The following is a 20,036-nucleotide window of genomic DNA, read 5'->3' on the forward strand; positions in this document are numbered from 1 at the left end:
GGATTGAACATACAAGGTAAAGTGTCTGATTGGATTTAACATGGTAAATGCCAGCGCGATCCTTGTCAGTGTTCTCTCCAAGTTGACACACAGCCTCCACGTGGTTCCTCTGGATAGCTACAATCATCCGTGCGTAGTGAACTAATGTGTGCAGCGAAATCCACCTCAGGGATATATGAGGTTATGCGTCGGGCTTGGAACCCACCATTTAAAAAATTCTTTCAATGCAAACGAAGAGGCAGCCTCGGATAAGGAAACGATCTACTGATGACGACAAACGCAAACATATTAAGGAACACGATTTAAAAATATGCACCTGAAATGTCCGAACTCTTTACAAAGAAGGTGCATCTATACAGCTGGTTAATGTCCTCAAGGAATATAAGGCTGACATTACCGCTCTCCAGGAAATGCGATGGACGGGACAAGGATGCTCTAAACGAGATCATTGTGACATCTACTACAGCTGCCATGCAACAAAGCACGAGTTTGGAGTCGGATTTGCGGTAGGCCAAAAGCTGAGAAATTTGGTCTCAACGTTTACACCAATAAACGAAAGGCTCGCAAAAATCCGGATTAAGGCAAAATTTTTCTTTATCACTCTAATATGTGCGCATGCCCCGACGGAAGATAAAGATGACGACACCAAGGAAATTTTCTATGAACAGCTTGAACAAGCATATGAACGCTGTCCCCATCATGACATCAAAATCGTTGTTGGAGACTTCAACGCAGAAGGTATCTTTGGTGCTACTGTCGGAAAGTTCAGCCTTCACACGAAAACTTCTGATAATGGAAGAAGGCTGATTGATTTCGCCGCGGCTAGAAACATGGTGGTTAGTAGTACCAGATTCCAGCATCTCAACATACATAAGGCAACATGGCTGTCACCTGATCAAAACACAAGATCTCAAATTGATCACGTTGTGATAGACAGAAGGCATGCTTCCAGTGTCTTGGATGTACGTACTATCCGTGGAGCCAACATCGACTCGGATCATTACCTTGTTGCAGCCAAGATCCGCACACGTTTATGTGCGATGAAAAAGGTACGTGAACAAGCACAGCGAAAGCTAGACGTCGAAAAGCTGCAATCACAACAGACAGCTAATGACTTCGCTACTCGACTCTCCCAATATCTGGAAAATTCATCTGAAGAAGCCGATATATGCGCGCAATGGAACCACATCTCCAACTCTATGCGTACCGCTGCAGAAGAGGTGATCGGCTATCACCGTATACAAAGAAACAGCTGGTACGACCAAGAGTGTCGCAATGCTACCGCAGAGAAAGACGCAGCATATCAAGCCACCCTGCGGTCAGTTGCGACGCGCGCTGTTAAAGAGCGATATCGGCAAAAGAGAAGGGAAGAGAAACGTCTTTTCAGGCGAAAAAAGAAGGAAACAGAAAGACGTGAGTACGAAGAGCTTGAGAAGCTGGGCGACAGGAATATGGCTCGAAAATTCTATCAAAAAATTATGGTTATAAACCCGGAGCTAATTCCTACAAAGATGAAAACGGTAATCTGATGATAGATGTCCAAAGCATGCTTAATATTTGGAGGGATCACTTCTCGAAACTACTAAATGGCGGTAGTAGCAATGTGACTGAAAGCGAAGATGATCCCGAATTTTCAATCGTTGACGATGAAATAATCGTCCCGCCTCCCGATCATAATGAAGTTAAAACAGCTATAACGCGGCTCAAAAACAACAAAGCTGCAGGCGCCGATGGTTTACCGGCTGAGCTGTTTAAAGCTGTTGGCGAAGAGCTATCAAAATGCATGCTACAGCTAATTCGCAACATTTGGTCGGATGAATGCATGCCCAACGATTGGAATTTAAGTGTGCTTTGCCCAATCCACAAAAAAGGTGATCCTGCAAACTGCGCCAACTACCGCGGGATCAGTCTTTTAAATATCGCATATAAGGTTCTGTCAAACGTACTATGTGAAAGATTGAAGCCAATCGTCAACCAACTGATTGGACCTTATCAGTGTGGCTTCAGACCTGGCAAATCCACTCTAGACCAGACACGTGCGTCAAATCCTGGAGAAGACTCAAGAAAAACAAATCGACACACACCACCTATTTGTCGACTTCAAAGCTGCTTTTGACACTACGACTAGAAGCACACTCTATGCCGCTATGTCTGAATTTGGTATCCCAGCAAAACTTATACGGCTATGTAAAATGACGTTGAGCAACACCACCAGCTCCATTAGAATTGGAAAGAACCTCTCCGAGCCGTTTGATACCAAACGAGGTTTCAGACAGGGTGACTCCTTGTCGTGTGACTACTTTAACCTAATGTTGGAAACGATAATTCGAGCAGCAGATTTAAACCGTACTGGCACAATATTCTACAAAAGTGTAATGCTGCTTGCGTATGCCGACGATATTGATATCATTGGTCTGAACACCCGCGTCGTCAGTGCGGCATTTTCCAACTTAGAAAAACAAGCAAAGCAAATGGGTCTTGTGGTAAATGAGGACAAAACAAAGTACTTTCTGTCAACAAACAAATCTCCTGAGCGTCTTGGGACCTACGTCACTGTTGACAATTATAAGTTCGAAGTTGTGAAAGACTTTGTTTATTTAGGAACCAGCTTAAACACCAAAAATGACGTCAGCCTAGAGATTCAACGAAGAATTACTCTTGCCAACAAATGTTACTTCGGGCTAAGTAAGCAATTGAGAAATAAAGCCCTCTCTCGACAAACAAAAATCACGCTCTACAAATCCCTTATCATGCCTGTCCTGCTGTATGGTGCAGAAGCTTGGACAATTACCAACAGTGATGAGAAGGCGTTAGGAGCATTCGAGAGAAAAATTCTTCGGAAGATCTATGGGTCCCTTACGCGTTGGCGACGAGTATCGAATTAGATGGAACGATGAGCTGTATGAGCTATACCGCGACATTGACATAATTAAGCGCATAAAAATTCAGCGGCTACGCTGGCTTGGTCATGTCGTGAGAATGGAAGAAAGTGCTCCGGCTAGAAAGGTATTTGATTCGATACCCGAAGGTGGAAAACGCGGTAGAGGACGTCCGCATCTTCGGTGGAAGGACAAGGTGACCAACGATTTGGGGGCGCTCGGTACTACCAACTGGCGTCAGAAGGCAACTAATCGGGCTGATTGGCGGAGGCTACTCGACGCGGCCAAGGACGACACACGTCTGTAATGGCCAACTAAGTAAGTAAGTAGTAAATATTCTGTTCGCCTCACCATTGACCAGATATTCATATCGTGACAATCCTGGAAAACTTCACAAACATACCATAATATCGACACTCACCACCTTTTTGTCATTTATAAAGCAGCTTTTGATAGCTCCTTAAGGAATTGCGTTTACGCCGCAATGTCTGAGTTCGGTATGCCTGCAAAGTTGATATACCTCTGCAGAAAGACGTTGAGCAACACCCGAACCTAAGACAAGGTAGGTTCGAGACAAGGTAGGTTCGCGGCAGAAAATGACAGTAGTTTTCTCATCACGGTCTCCAACGGTTTCTGTTTAAAGGCCGAAAGCATTTGCCTCGGAACACAAAGTGGATTACCAAACAAAGGTCTACCTTCAAAGGTCTAACATAGCTTCAGTGTCGCCCACAATCCCAACAGCACAAGTGAAAGGGACTGCGTCCAACTGCTTGAGGAATGACACCGGATAGCCGACATCAATGCCCTATGGAAACGCTCTACCATGCCATTCGCTTGAGGGTGATTTGACGTAGTACGGAAATGATTCACTCTAAGCAATCGTCAGTTTCCAAGACATCCAGATCTCAGATCCTTAATCTATGTTAGCTTGGCAGCTTTATTTATGTGAAGTAGTTTAAGCACTTTGTAAGGACGGAAATTTTGACACCAAATTTCCGCCTACATAAAAACTAGGCACTGAATTAACACAGGTTATTTTAAACAATAAAAGAGGAAAATTGTAATTTTTGGTTAATTTAATTTTATTTATTTACAATAATTTGATCATTTTATTTTAAATAAAAAAAAAATTATTTTTATTGACGATTTAAAGCGCGTGTTAGAATAACAAACTGTGAAGACAAAACACGACGAAAACAAAACACAAAAGCGCAGCGGCTTCACGGCAAAGATTATAAACACAGCGGTTACACTGCACAACCCAGTGGGTAAACGAACGGGAAAATTTAAAATACGCTAGAAGAAAGCTCCCGCGTATGGGTATTTAAGACAGCGAAATTATGAAGCAGGCACGAGTTTATGAGCATTCGTCAAGGTGGTATTACGCCAAAAATATATAAATAAAAATTATATATGTCTATGAAACATATATATTCATAAGAAATATATGTATAAATATTAAAATCCTGCGTTGGTTTTTACGGCAAAGGATAGGAAATTATATATGTCTATAAACCATATATACATCCATAAGAAATATATGTATGACTATTAAAATCCTGCGTTGGTTTTACGGCAAAGGATACGAAATTATTATACACATATTTGAAGGAGTAAATAATTCGCACGGACATATTATGAATATTCCGTAGCGTAGTCTCAGAAGAACTACACGCCATCTCACGACACTCGTCCGCAGAATCTTCGTTATTTATTCATAGAAACTCAGCGCTCGTCCATCGAATCTACGGCACAGCTAGGTATCGCCTGGATACACGAATATCTTTGAAGAAGAAAATATATAATAGTACATAGAAACTCAGCGCTCGTCCATCAAATCTACGGCACAGCTAGGTATCGCCTGGATACACGAATATCTTTGAAGAAGAAAATATATAATAGTACATATTTTTTTTATATATTTAATAATACATATTGAGTTTTGTTTTTTTCCTTTTATTATATCTTTATTTTGTTACGAGTTTTATTAAATCAATTCTATTTTTCGCACGATTATCTAAATAATTTTGTTATGAATATATACTGAAGCAATAAAGAAATAAACTATAAAAAATTTTAAACAATATCTTTCTTTTACGAAACTCTTCCCCGCGAATATAAATTCATTGTAATGACTCTGGACGACGGCTGAGGATACCCCAGCAAAAACTAAATATTTTTGAACGTCACCAAAAAGTGTCGTTACAACTTGTAACCCAAACTACTTATTATATTTTTTATTTTAATCGTAATAAACAAATTCGAAATTTATTTGTTTTAATGTTGTACGTTGTTTAAATTATATCTTTGAAAATTAATTTAATTTCTTCAATTTATTGAACGTTGAATTGTTTGTGTTTAATTGTTAATTGAAAATGTTTTTCTAGGTTGTATTAAAAGGTTTTATTTTTAAATATTAAAATTAATTTATTTAAATTTTATTTATTAAATTTCAAAAAGAATTATGAATTTTGCACAGAATAACGAGTCTTGTTTACAACAATTATATTATTTTAATGCGGAGGTTAAATTAAAAGAAATGCATTTGTGTTCCTGATTCAATCTTCTAGGTGTTGTCTGCTCGTGAGCCTGCTGATAGTTAAATTTTGAATATTAATTAGGTGTAGAAAGTATAAGCTAATCCGAGAGTAATTGGTTTATAATTTACAATATAACATGTTATATGTTTAGGGTACATAATTTACTTCTAGTGAATGTTTAGGAAGTACAATCCTTTCGAGCGAAAGATAGGAAATGTAACCTGCTCTTACCAAATTTTTCGAAAGTGTGCCTTCTGCAGATGTATAGATGAGTGATATAACTTAGTTGTGTGATCAGAAAATTCTCGTCACGTGCCGTTGGTGAAGAAATATGGCACACTACTCTTGACTTTAAATTTTGATAGTCCTTTTCTGCTTAATTTTATAATGATGTGCATGGTGTTTTAGCTTAAAATTTTTGATAAATAATTTTTAATTTCTAATCTGTTTTACTGACACATTTTTATTTTGAGGTTTATACATTTTTTACTCCTAAGATTTTATTTTGTAATATTATTGATACAATATTTTATATTTAAAGTTTTCGTTATAGTGTATATATATATATATTATTACTTACTTAATACAATTTTAGAATATACATAAATTTAAGCATTGAAAAAAATTGGGTTGTTTTCTTGCTGAATTCTATTTAATTTCAAGAAATTTAAATATTTGGGGTGACTGCTGCAGTTTGTATATGTGTTGCGTTTATTTATGTGGAAGGTGTTTTATTTTAATATAAGTACTATATTTTAGTTAGTTTTATGTGGGGTTAAAATTTTTAATAAAAGTTCACCCTTACAAATATTCACCTTCTGATTTATGGACACCCTATGAAGTTTCTACAACTTATGGATTTAGTTTTTAGATTAGCGACTTTAACAGTAATTTTTGAAATATATGTGGATCTGTAAAATGTCCTATATTAACAGTATAGGATACTGTCACAGCAGTATTCGGAACTTAAATTGCTTATTAAAAAATGTTTAGGAATATATTTATTCTGATAGTTTTTACTAATATTTTTTATGTATATCATAAATCGCACTATAATATCTATTCTATTTTGACATAAATAATTATAGGTCTTTTAGGTGGCTCGCAAGTACGGCAAAAAACAGCACGTTACTGGCCTATACTGGCCTAAATCTACCCAAAACAACAACACTATTTTCTCTACCTCGGCCAGTATAGGTATACTGGCCAAGTATATCGACTAGTGAAAAAAAAAGTGTTACCAACGCAATAAGCGAACTATTGTGAACCTTCATTGGAATTTCCAACGAATATAAATTAATATATATTCAAACAAATAAAAATTCAAACAAAATTCAAAAATTTCATATTTTTGAAAATTGGAAAAAAAAGAAAAATTTCAATGTTTTATTTTGAAATTTTCAATATTTTTATTATTCCTTTTAATTTTGTATTCATTTTCATTTTTAATTTATGTTAATTATTTATTTTTATACACAATGTAATTTACTTACATTAAGCTATTTTTGCTATTTGAAAACTTAACACGTGACAGATACCAATGCATCGCGAAGTCAATATATAGGCCAGCATGCATTTTTTGTCATACTTGCGAGTCACCGAAAAGGCCTTATATTAAATATTAGTACAATCTGTAAATATTAATTAATCTGTGACATTAAAATTAAACGCTAACATATGTACTAGTTCCTCCTAAATTTTCAATTATATTTAATAAAAATCCTGATAAAACAATTTACAAATCCAGGTACATAATGTTGGCCGCTGCAATTGCCCCACAAAAGCTTAGAAAACTAGCAGTAGTTATAACAGCTGTTGTTGTTCCCGATATAGATATAATTGTTCCCATACACAGTGATAAAATAAATTGCGCTAGAAATACCATACTGTTTACCATTGCTATGTCTGTTCCTAATCCACGAACATCTGTTGCATATTTATTAGTGTTGTCTGTGCTGAGTTCAAACTAAAATATAACATAAGTAAATATATTATAAAAAGTAATGAAATCAATGCATACCGTGCCCATGGAATGATAATGTGCTACAATCAAATATGGCATTGTAAAGAGCGTAGAATACATAACGCCAGCTGTCCAGCTGAAGATAATCACGCTTTCTTTACATCGAGTTAATGCCATTAAAGTCATTCCAACGCAGTAAAACAACAATCCCCCCACGTAAACTTTTTTAACCCTTAAAGAAAGATGTAATTAAAAAATATTCATTTTACTTTTATATATTTTTTTAATAATAGTATTTAAAAAAAATAAATGAAAATAATAATATTTCTAATAAACATAAAAAATCTTTAATTTGTATTGAATTATAGTTGTATCAAAAAATTACAACCCAAAATTCCCAAAATTTCACTAAAAACAAAACTCAAGAATAACTATTATTTTTAAAACATGAAAGTAAAACACTTTGTAACTTATTGTTGAAAATAAAATAAATTCTACGTCGGGCTTTTTATTTTTAAAAAGAGCAAACTATAAAGACGATATTCTTCCTCTAAGCATTCGTCCACCAACAGTCGTTTTCTTATAATTTTCTTAATAATTTAGAATAATAACAGTGGAATAGTGGAAAGCTGTCACAAAGTATGGGATCGAGCTCGCTGTTTAGCTGACTGTTGTGAAAAAATGTGAATTTCTTGAACTAAAAACCCGCATAGGGAAAATAATGGATTGGTGATAGAAATGTAAATTTCAACCTCATCTATAAAATTTGCTATGAAATATGAGCTTCGTAGCAGCGAAGGAGAAAATAGACGGTGATAATTACTTGTTGGAACACTGTGGATATATACTGATTGCTTTGCTGACTGCCCAGATTGCTTTTTTGTCACGTTATTTATACCGGAGAAGTGTAGCATGCGCTATTGTCTTGTTAATCAGGGTTTTGTTACCATTAAAAAAAATTTGATTATTGCGTTATCAATTATGAAATAATAAAAACGGTTAAAAACTACAATTACTTTTTAAAAATTATATATTGTATATTTATGTTGTGAATGATTTTCATACCTGAAGCGTTTAATTAGTTCTTCAATCAAAACAGAGTAAATTGCACATGATAATGAATACATCGCCATCCCCCAGCAACCAAACCGAACTCCTTCCTCGTACCGAATTTGTTCTATTGATCCTTTTATTGCTCGAGGATTTCCATTGAAGACTGCTTCACCTACAAAATCGGTGAAATACAAAGAATAACAGACATGAGCCATCCAGCAGAAGAGATTGGTCAAGCAAATCATGCGCAACGAATGAGGCATATACAAAATAGATTGTAAATAATTTGTCAATGATTGGTCAGTATTGGATTGCAGTGCACAACTTTCTGGTTGTTCGTGTACATCTGATGAAATCTCAGTACTATTTTCGATAAAAACAGTTTCTTTTATATGTTGATCAAATTCAACAGATTCGTTATACTCTGGGTTTTCGTTGGTTATATTTGTTAACTGAAACAGAAATAGAAAATAGAAAAAAAATTAATTTGGCACTTTATGGTAATAGGTAAAAATATTTATCTGTTGAAACAAGAACGTAGAAAGATAGTACAACAGCAACACTTCCAGTACTACAAAAAAACAGAAAATTTGAAAAATTCAATAAAACCACAAAATATGACATTAACCCACTACACGGACTATCACGGACTATCATAGCAATGTCAGCAGCTGCTATGATATACCATATATGCTAACCAAATTAGTGCAGCCCTTATATAAAATAATATCGCAATCTGTGTTAATATTGGCAAGTGAAGGATCAAAATTAAATTGCAAAAACTAATCTTGAAAACTATATCTTAAAATTTCAGGCTCAAATTCTCGAAATTATGATTTTTGGCAAAAAAAAAGCCAAATGCTAATGCGAGTACAAAGAACACAAAAAAAAAATAGAAGCAAATGACGAAGTAATTTTTTTAATACTGAGATGCATATATATTTTTATATAACGATTTTTTCCCAGTGCAAATGTATGGGGCTATCGCTAAAAGTTAGAATTAATGCATGATGTGCTAATGAGCACTATGGATTTAGTCCAGTTTTTGTAAGGAAGCGATGATCAACTTTGTAGACTATAATCACTCATTTTATATTGTCAATGGCTCAGTATGACACTCGAGTAAAATTGGGCAAAAAATTGTAGGGTTTATTACCCTAAATATTTTTTTAGAAATAGAACTAATTTGTCTGCAATGTATGTATGTAAAATTTAACTTTAATTTTTGTATTTGTGTTACGCTATCCTCCATTGAATTCCTCTTGTCCAGAAACATTTATTTTTTTTTTGTTTACGAATAAATGACAGAAAGTGACACAAGTCAAAATTTGATTAACGCAAAATTCCACGGTTCTTTTTTTACTCCTACTACTTACAATACATAAATTATATTCAGACTAATAAAGTTTTAAATATTCACAACTAATAATTAATATTTGGCAATATTCAAAATCGCCATGTTTTCTTGTACTCATATACATGTGTAATTTGGTTGGGATTCTGTTTACCTCATTTATATCCATTGGGTTGACTTTGTCATTACGTAATGTTCCATAATTTGTTGCTGGATAGTCATCAGTACCGTCGTTGCTGGTTATGTTACCCTTTAATTTATTTAATGCCCACAAAGGAATTTCTTTAAAGCTGGTGATTGTTATGGTTACACACACAATAAAAATAAAAGTTACTATTGTAAATACAGCTTTTACATGACCTCCAAGCTCGCGACCTTTTAACAAATATTTAATCTAATTTTATAATACAAATTTATATATATATATAATAAGATGTTTACCAATTTTCATTGAATCCCAATTAATACCTCCCATAGAATATCCCATAAATCCACCTAGTCCGGCCATTATTGTAAAAGTTGATAATCCTTTAGCATGATCCTCTTTAATCAAACACATGAATTATTTAAAAAATAACAAGCTCTGTATAATTACCTGGTACACATATATCTAAAAGAAATGTTCTAGCAGGACTTTGACATGCATCAGCGTCGAAGTCTAATAAAACAGTTCCAAGAACGGTAAAAAAAATTCCATATGAATGCTGTGAACTTAGCGTCGTATTAAACATTTTTATAGGTAATGTATTTTGCGCTTGACTTGAATTATTTGTAATATTAATGGCCGTGGCACTTATGTTATTATCGCCAAACCAATAACCTAAATTTTCTCCATTTGGAACAAGCAATAAACCTGTATTAATATGCAAAATTTCTTTAATAATGTTATTATTTGATAAATATATCACCTAGCAAAACTCCTACTGACAATAATATTATAAAAGGTCTACGTCGACCCATGTTTAACTTGCATCTATCACTCATGGAGCCAAGTATGGGACAAAGAAAAAATCCGACTAAGGGTGATAATGCCCATACCAAAGTCATGTGTTTATGCTCTACTCCAATTTTTAAAAGAGTTGGAGAAACAAATGCTGTTTCAGCAGCATAAGAAAATTCAATACCCATTACTGCAGCAGAAATCCGTACAAGTTCCATTCGTGTTTTAAATCTTGAAATAATATTAATAATTATACAATTTGCTTTTATTATTCAGAATAAGTAAAAGAAATAATCTTATTTCGAACTTATGTTTCAGAGTCAGAAGGCTCAATATGAAAATGTGGTGGAATATGCGTGAATAAAAACATGCTGAAATCATATATTAGCGTAAACACGAAAATCTCAAAAAAAAAAAAATTATATGTGTAAAATAATTCGTAAATTTAAATTTTATTTGAAATATTCTTAACATTAATTCAACCATATATATCCATTAGGATGCCATTAAGGTATATGGGTAATTTTTTTCTTCGAAAAATCAGTTGACGGCACCCCCAGATCGGTTCATGTTACTAAAAAAATAATCTGTGTAAAGTTTTAGTTCGATTGGATAAGTGGAAATCTTTGGGCGCCTCAAGAGCCCTAAAGATTGGAATATAACCGTTTTTTTTATAAAATTCATATTTGATTGCTTATATCTCCGACATATTTAATTTTACATAAAAACTGTCTTTTCAAAAGTTATAGATCTATTAAAAATAAATAATTCACTCGTTCAAAATTTTTCTGTATTTCTAATAATTATTGAATAAAAGAAAAAATTAGCTGAAATCAGCCGATTGCTAGGTTTGCAAGTGCTATGAATGTTATTGTTCGCTTTAGCGTTACAAAAGTTGCTATAATTTAATATTTCTTCTAATAAAAAGGTACTAATTCCGGGTTTCTCCGACATGATTTTTATTATTTTTTTTAAAGCTGCTAAAATAAAATATCTTTATTAGAATTTGGAAAACGGCGGCGGTAATCGTCAACAATTTTTAATATGTACTGTTTTTAATTCTCATTTTTTTGTTAAAATTGAGTTATAGTCTAGCATTAGTTTCACTCCTCGCTCTGCCGTATCATTTACTACTTTAAAGCTTAAAAGCGTTTATTTAGCTTTCATAAAACTAAGGTCTTCATGTCATTTTGTGGGACATATTTTCATGAAATCATCCCACAACTTGAAACGATTAAAAATGTTTTTTGTATGTTTGTTTACAAACTGTTCAATTCTCTTTTCAACGATTTTAGTTATATTTGCGCGATCTAATGATACTCTCCTGACTTCCTTGTCATCACTATCTATATTCAAATTTGAAACCATCTTTGTCTTTCTCTCAGGTGATATATTTAAATCCAAAAAAGCAAAACGAACAGGCTCTGAGCTTAAATACCAAAGATGATTACATAATATTTCCAAAGTAACTCTACATATATCTTCATCAGTTTTTTCATATTGACTGAAAGTAGAAAGAAGATTAAAATCTTGGAAATGAGCTTTAACTGATGACAAAGCATTAAACCATACTTCAACATATACTTTAGTAATAAATATACATATATCGCAGAGAGCATTTTCTTCTTCTGTAGATAATTTGAACTCTTTCCTAAATAAAAATATTTTTAATGCATGCATGGCTTTCGCCATCCATCTTGCGAAATGTATACTTCCAGGAGAACGAAACTTTATGCTGCAGTTCGGCTTTTCTCGTAAAAATATTAATACAAGTTCCATAAGTTTCTTATAATCACCTCTTGGTTGGATATCCTTACGAATCTTATAAAGGAAACTTGTATTTCATAACACATCATCTATGTTCAATGATTTTCTCACTTTTTCATTATCTAAGTCGACTGTCAAAATGTCAATGTTTGTTTTCGCACAAAAGATTTGAAATCGTAGAACATTTGGGCTTACAGACTTACAAACCTTAGTATGGAGGATACATTTGAGAATAATTTCGAAAGTGTGATTTCTGCAAGCTACATTAAGACCGAAAAGTTTTCGGAAATTCTCATTTAAAATTCGCGCGCTGTATATTTTTCGATATTTTAAGTTTATGTAGTTTGGCAGCAATTAAGGACAATTACTATGCCAAAAATGAGCGCGATTTGTCAGACAGTTCGTTTACGGCAGCTGTTGAAACCAGTTCACCTCAGTAGTGCGTTGCGAAAAAAACAATGGAAAAAAATATTGAACAAAGAGTTTGCATCAAATTTTGTGTTTCGAACGAAATTTCGTGTGCAGAATCGTTGCGAATGCTACAAAAGGCTTATGGGGAATCAGTTTTATCGAAAACTCAAGTTTATGAGTGGTACAAAGCCTTTCAGGACGGTCGTACGACCGTCGAAGACATTTCGCAACGCACTACTGAGGTGGACTGGTTTCAACAGCTGCCGTAAACGAACTGTCTGACAGATCGCGCTCATTTTTGGCATAGTAATTAAGGACAGTGCTGCCAAACTACATAAACTTAAAATATCGAAAAATATACAGCGCGCGAATTTTAAATGAGAATTTCCGAAAACTTTTCAGTCTTAATGTAAATATAAAACATCTCTTTCTTAATGTTTTTCAATAATTGAGCAAGTTTCGTTAAAAGGAACAGTGTTTACAGCTGTCATTTCAGAAACTAAAGCTTGCAAGTAATCCAGCAAACCCCATTCAAATAACAGATGCCTGTGCTCTGTCGGTACCATTTTTTAGTGCAGGTATTTCAAGTAATTTCTCAACACACCTTCATGAGATTATAATAGGTCGACGGTCCACATTTTGTTTTCCTTCTAAAGCTGGCAGCAATTTTTCATCCCGATGCACACAAGCTGCATTTAGCTCACAAACTTTGAGCTGATTTTTTAAGTCTTCTACTCTTTGTGATCGTTCATTTATGTGTCTTTTGTCAAAATATGATAACTTCTTGTATAGGTAATATAGCACTTTCACTTAACCATAGCTTAACCACACGCAAGATAAAAAAGGACTTTTAATACTTCCCTATTTGATGGTAATTTATTTCCAGTCAACCTACTAGAATGATAACCAACAAGGTATATATTTTTACACAAACTTAAAGAAGACATCTCGGTAACACTTTTTAATGTAATCACTTTGAATTAATCACTACGATAAAATATTATAAAACTCACTCCGTATTCCAAGAATAACACAGAAACTCATTTATGTATATAATTATCCAAATGTTGGACTTATTTTGCAGCAAATTTAGTAAACAACATAGGTATAATCGTGGGGGCAAATGCATTCATAGAACTGCCTTAATTCAATCGGGTGATTTCAGCTAATTTTTTCTCTTATTCAATAATTATTAAAAATACAGAAAAGCTTTGTATGAGTGAATTGTTTATTTCTAAAAGGTCTATAACTTTCGGGGAGACATTTTTTATGTAAAATTAAATATGTCGGAGACCTATGCAATCAAATATGAATTTTATTGAAAAAACGGTTATTTTTCAATCTTTGTCTACGTCTTTGTACTGTAACGTTTGTAATGCACCTCAGGACTTTGTACTAAATTCGCTGCATTAATTTAACATTTCTTTGTACGGCATAACCTTATAATTGTATGACATAAAACCAGGGACCGCAACGGTTATTATTAAACAAAAAATATTAATTAATAACTCTTATCTTTCACCTTTTAAAATATTAAATATAATTTTTTTATATAAAAATTATAATTAAATTTGCTTTATGTTATATTTTTTAAAAATAATTATTCTGTGTTTTTTAGTTCCACACACATATAACTCATACATTCTGCTTTTTATTTTTATTTTTATTTTAAAACGCGCAACTATATTTTTTTTTCGCTTTAAAGACCGAAAAACAAAACATTTTTCTGCGTTGTAATTGTTTTTGTTTAGTAAGGCTATTAGGAGTAATTGACCTATGAGTGACACTGCTGGTTTAGACTTTTGACGGAATGCACATTGTTTAGTTAATATGTTAGGATTTCGTTTACACCTTTAACTTTTTATTAACGATGCGAGATTCCTCGGTAGTCTCATTTTATATAATTGCAACGAGTGCCGTGACTCCCAGATCTTTGGCAACAGTGTTATAGATGAACCTTGATCGAACATTGCTTAGAATGTTGTGGATTACGATAACGATGACAGTCTGGAAGTATACCTGACTGATGGTATTGTTTTAATGGCTTTAACAGCTGGCTGATGAAATAACTGCTGATGCATGCGTCTGCATTCATTAAAACCATATGTAAGTCACACCATTCCATAAGCTTGGGACCTTGTTGCAGCCAACTAAAAGATACATGGCTCTGTGTAAGTAATTCCCATCTATTCAGTATTCTGAGCGCCTTGAATTAACGACATGAACTGCACTTGTGACATTGATTACTTTTTGAAAGACAGACAAAAATCAAAGAACCAGAAGACTATAAATATTGATCTGCACAACAAATTCTGAAACGTAAGCTGCACGGAGGAAAAGTAATGGGCTTTAAGTAAGCTTTGAAAGATTGAACCATAATCTTTAACAAGCACGCAACAGGTGTCAGGATAAATTATGAGTTTTGGAGAAGCCAGGAAAATCATGCATCTGAGTGGTGCGGTTACAAATTGATATTTGCTTTATATAAAAGAAGACTTAACGCCAGCAGATGAGGTATGGTAAGGTAATGTGTGTATGGTGTCCAATCCAATAATTGGATAGTAGGGTTTATACTTACATGTACAGCTATAGTCGAAAGGAACCCTAAAAAATTTTGGTATAAATATTAAAAAAATCTAAACTATAACCTAAGTCAAGGAAAATAAGGAGAAAATATTAAGAATGAAATAAATTAGAAACTGCGGTAAAAAGTCTCAAAGCAGAGTAAAGTATTTAAGTAAAGGTAATTCCACTGAGAACATACGTAAGTGGAAAAATGACTGGTCGGAATACAGAAGCTTTATAACAAAACGATTATGGATACGAAAAAGACAAGCTTCAAAATACTTCTGTGAAAGTATTAGCAACACTATAGAAGTATTAAAACTCTACAAAATGTTGGCAAATGAAACCAGTATATCCTCTGCTGCCTTTCATCTACAATCAAAAGCGTAATATATGCAGATGACACGGTTGTTCTTTCAGATAGATCCCAGATGCTCCAGGATATAATTGATATCATTAAAGGGTATTGCAGATGTGTGAAAGAAATATTAAATAAATATATCAGAACCAAAATTAATGTTAATACAAATACTTAAGAGTGATTGTAACCCATAATGTGTCCTTTATCAAATATTTGGTTCAAATACAAAGGAATTTAAAAATCATTATAAATAGCAATTCGAAGAAGCTTTTATGAACAAAATAAGAGTTTAAACACAAAATACATAATCTTATGAGCTATCTCTAGGCTGTTATGTGGTACGTAGTCGAATATTGGAGTTGATCTAATTATCTCTAGAATATTATGTACTTGTCGCTTGTTGTACTTATAAGAATACACAAGAATATAATATTCGAATCGACCTCAAAAAAGTTCTAACTTGGAGTAAATTCTAGAAAAGCTGTTATACGCAATATCTGATCAAATGGAGTGGTTATCAGTTAATATATGCAAATCTACAGAAATTTTGGCGAAAATAATTACTTACTAATAACGACTATGATATGTATATCTATGAAAGACAACGATGATGCTCTAAATAGAAGAAATTGTAACATTTTCGCTGAGTAGCTTATAGAGGCGTTCAAATAAAAAAGCTTTTATAAATTAATTATTTTGAATTTTATAATAAGTTTTATTTAAATTATTGTATAAGAATGGCAAATGGCTAACGCCTTGATGTGTGAAATATTTACTACACAATACCTTATTATCTATTAGTGTCTTGTATTAAAACTATATCATAAATTATTGTAATTGTATAATAAATGATTGTATTAAATGTATATTAAATTTCTATTAATAAAATATATTATTGGATTGTATAAAATAAATAATAAAATAAGTTTTTATTTTTCAATTTAATAAACAGTTTATTTGATCAAGTAACAATGTCATTGATTGCAGGTTTTAGCTTTCGTGTTAAGCCTTATATTTACTCGCTTACAGCATTTATTCTATTTATTCGAAAGGTTATTTCGAAAATTATAAGATGAAAATGAGTGTAAGTGGACGAATACCTAGAGAATTGTATCGTCTGGTTGTGAAATAATTACATTATATACATTGAGATTTATTGTAATTGATATTGTTTAAATATACTTAATTCTAACAAAGAGCAAAAAATAAAAGGCCTAACGATACAGTACAGTTATAATACACTTTTTAATAATTTTCTAATTGAACAAGTCCGTAAAAAGTTATTTTATACGTCATCATTAGACATTATAAATAAATATATTTAACTTCAAGTCCATATATATAATATATTTTCCTACATAACACTCGTTTCGTTCGTCTTATAATTTGCTTAGTAATAAGTACATATAGCCGATTTTATTCATATAAATATACACATCTAAAATTTATATATATACACGATTGGATTTGTAACTGCGAAACTTACTAAATGAAAAAAATATTAACCAATTTGTTGTAAATATTTTATCTTAGCGATCACACCAACAACCACCAAACACAAAAACTGTTTTATTTTTTTCTGCTTGCAAATAAAACGCTCGGTTTGCAACTTGTATTTACTTTTCAAAAATAATTTGCATTTAAAGCGTTTTATTTTTGCTTTCGAAAAGTAATAGTTATTTTTGAGTTTTTCGTTAAGGCAAGAATAATAATATTTTCGTTTTAAAATAAAAAGCGAGTGAAAAAGTTAAAGGTAAACAAAAATAATTATTTGTGAAAAATTTAATTCTTTTTATTTTCGGTATTTTCTATTAAAAGGAGAGCGATGAGAATTATTAACTGATTTTTTTTCAAAGTAATAACTTTTATGGTCTTTGCATATAACAGCACATACTTTCGTGAAACCACCTCAGTTTAATGTTTAGAATATATCGGTTCAAGATATATGACTTTGCTGATGATTCTAGTTTTCTTTTTTAATTTTAATTTTAAATTTAATTTAAATTTGACATAGAATGGTGACTTTTATATTTTTTTGATGATCAGCTAATTGAATTTAAAAAAGTCCTTAAAGTCATATATCTGGAACTTTTACTCAGTCAAATTGATAATAAAAGTATGTAATCAATGACCGCATATAGACAAATGGAGCCCAATTTGCACACACGGAACCACCAAAACACTAATATATCCAATTGCAAAATTTAGGTGCGGTGTCAAATGTGTGAATATACTGATACAAAATATCACGAAGAATTACTCGGTTATGAAGAAAGATAGATCTTTACGTTAACGGCATAACGTGAAATTATTATTAAATTTGTTGGATAATTAGCTAAGTCACGTTTATAGAATTATAATCAAGTGAATGTAAAAGAACATATTGTAAACGGGAAGATTAGGTATTAGGGAGAAGAAAAAGCAACGCCTGAAAAACCGATGGAATGATGAAATTGCTAAAAACAACTAAAATATATTTTATATAATACTAACTATATACTGTGTGTATGTGAAAAAACTTAAACTGACAAAGAGTTGTAACCTTATGACTTTTAAAACAAATATTTAAGTAACAGAATTAAAAAAAAATGCTATACAAAATGCTGAAAGAGTGTGAATAAAAAAATGTATTAAAATTTTATTAAATGTTATTATTGTATTGAAAATTTATTAATAACGTTCATTTTTATTCACAACCGTATTTTGCAAGCAATTTATATAATACTTAAATTACTAAATGTTATCCTGTCAAAACTCAATTACCTGTATATATGAGAAAAATCCTGAGATGCGCTCACATTTCCCTTAAGTTGATTGCTAGCTGTATTTTTAGCAATTTCAAAAACATTTCCTTTCCCATTCTCCTCAAAATCATTAATGCGTGTTCTTAGAGCATCTCGCCATTCATGCAGACGTCCAGTAAGTCCCTGATATTCATGTAACTTTTCCATTATGGATGGATTTTAAAATTGATTATACCACTGAATTTTTCTAATAGTATTTTACCACAACATTTTGTGACAAATTAGTATTCCAAATAAAAAATTAACAAATTCAACTTTGTTGCTTAAAAGTTATATTTAGAAACTTTCCCATATTTCTAAAAAATTTTCAATTAATCAAGATTTTCAATTAATATTTGGATATATAATTTGTAAAGAAAACATTTCTACAAAGTAAAATCTTAGTTTTTGAATTTATTTTCTAAAATCACAGTTTTATTTTTTAATTTTACACACTTTTTTTAATACTATCATTTAATTTAAGTAATATATGAGGTATAGGATGACAACAAAATTTAAACTTATTTAAAGCAAAAACAACGAAAATAAAAACACTCAAAAATATTAGTAAGCAAATATTAGCAAAAAAACAAGTGTTTATATATTATTTGTTTCTTTTTAATTTCTCGTCAAGGGATGCATTCATCGTTACTTGAAAGATCTATGTCCATAAGAACTTATGAACTATAAATTTGTTTGTAACCAGAGTAATTAGAATTATAAATTTTTCCGCCTTTGTCGACGGTGGGACGTAACATTTAGTAAAAGTGTTTCGTTTAAGATAATATAGTTTGTATATCAACTATTGTGATGGAAAATTTGTGAAACAATTGCACTTGGTGTTATTTTAAAATAGGCGAACCGTTTACAGCATCATTAATTAAGCTTAAACCGAAGACAGATTGCGACCAACTCAAGTGAGTGGCCGCCCTTACAAATCGTTACATCAAAATATAGGAACTTGTTAAAAAAATATGTCATACTTCACAATCAGAGCGCTTGCTATGAGTTGTGATGTTGCTGTTTCTTACAAAACAAAAAGATACGTTTTGTAAAGTCACTAATTTCATCAGGATTTATTGACAAGTACTTATCTCTCACTTTAATGCACATTAATAAGCTACATGATTATTGGGACAACATCGTTTTTTATTACGAAACATATGGTATATGATGTTACATTATAATGATGGAGTGTGAAAATAGCCGTTAAAAGTTCTGGATAACAAAATATAATCCCCACTTTAATGTTTGGCAAACTTTCGATTATAATCTAAGGGTATGCAATAATATTTTGCATTTTTATTATTGCGAAATATTTACTTAAAATAAATATTTAATTAATAGGAATTTATAACGATGTTTTTAAGAATAAATTTATAGAAAAGCAAAGCAAAAGAAAAAAAAAATTATAGATTTT

The 20,036-nt window shown here is 32.1% G+C and overlaps 1 protein-coding gene across 1 annotated transcript; it reads right to left on the bottom strand.

The window, feature by feature from the left end:
* Nucleotides 1-6,886: 6,886 nt before the first annotated feature.
* On the bottom strand, nt 6,887-18,784 carry LOC119684187 (proton-associated sugar transporter A). Its single transcript, XM_038098161.1, has 8 exons — nt 18,597-18,784; nt 10,698-10,960; nt 10,385-10,642; nt 10,231-10,332; nt 9,944-10,164; nt 8,448-8,887; nt 7,440-7,614; nt 6,887-7,385 (listed from the first exon to the last, which is right to left on the bottom strand). Exons 1-8 carry the CDS (start codon nt 18,782-18,784, stop codon nt 7,155-7,157), a joined length of 1,878 nt encoding a protein of 625 aa, XP_037954089.1. The 3' UTR covers nt 6,887-7,154.
* Between the last annotated feature and the right edge of the window lie 1,252 nt (nt 18,785-20,036).

Source organism: Teleopsis dalmanni, chromosome 2 (assembly GCF_002237135.1).
Source record: "Teleopsis dalmanni isolate 2A chromosome 2, ASM223713v2, whole genome shotgun sequence".
Classification (NCBI taxonomy): Eukaryota; Metazoa; Arthropoda; class Insecta; order Diptera; family Diopsidae; genus Teleopsis; species Teleopsis dalmanni.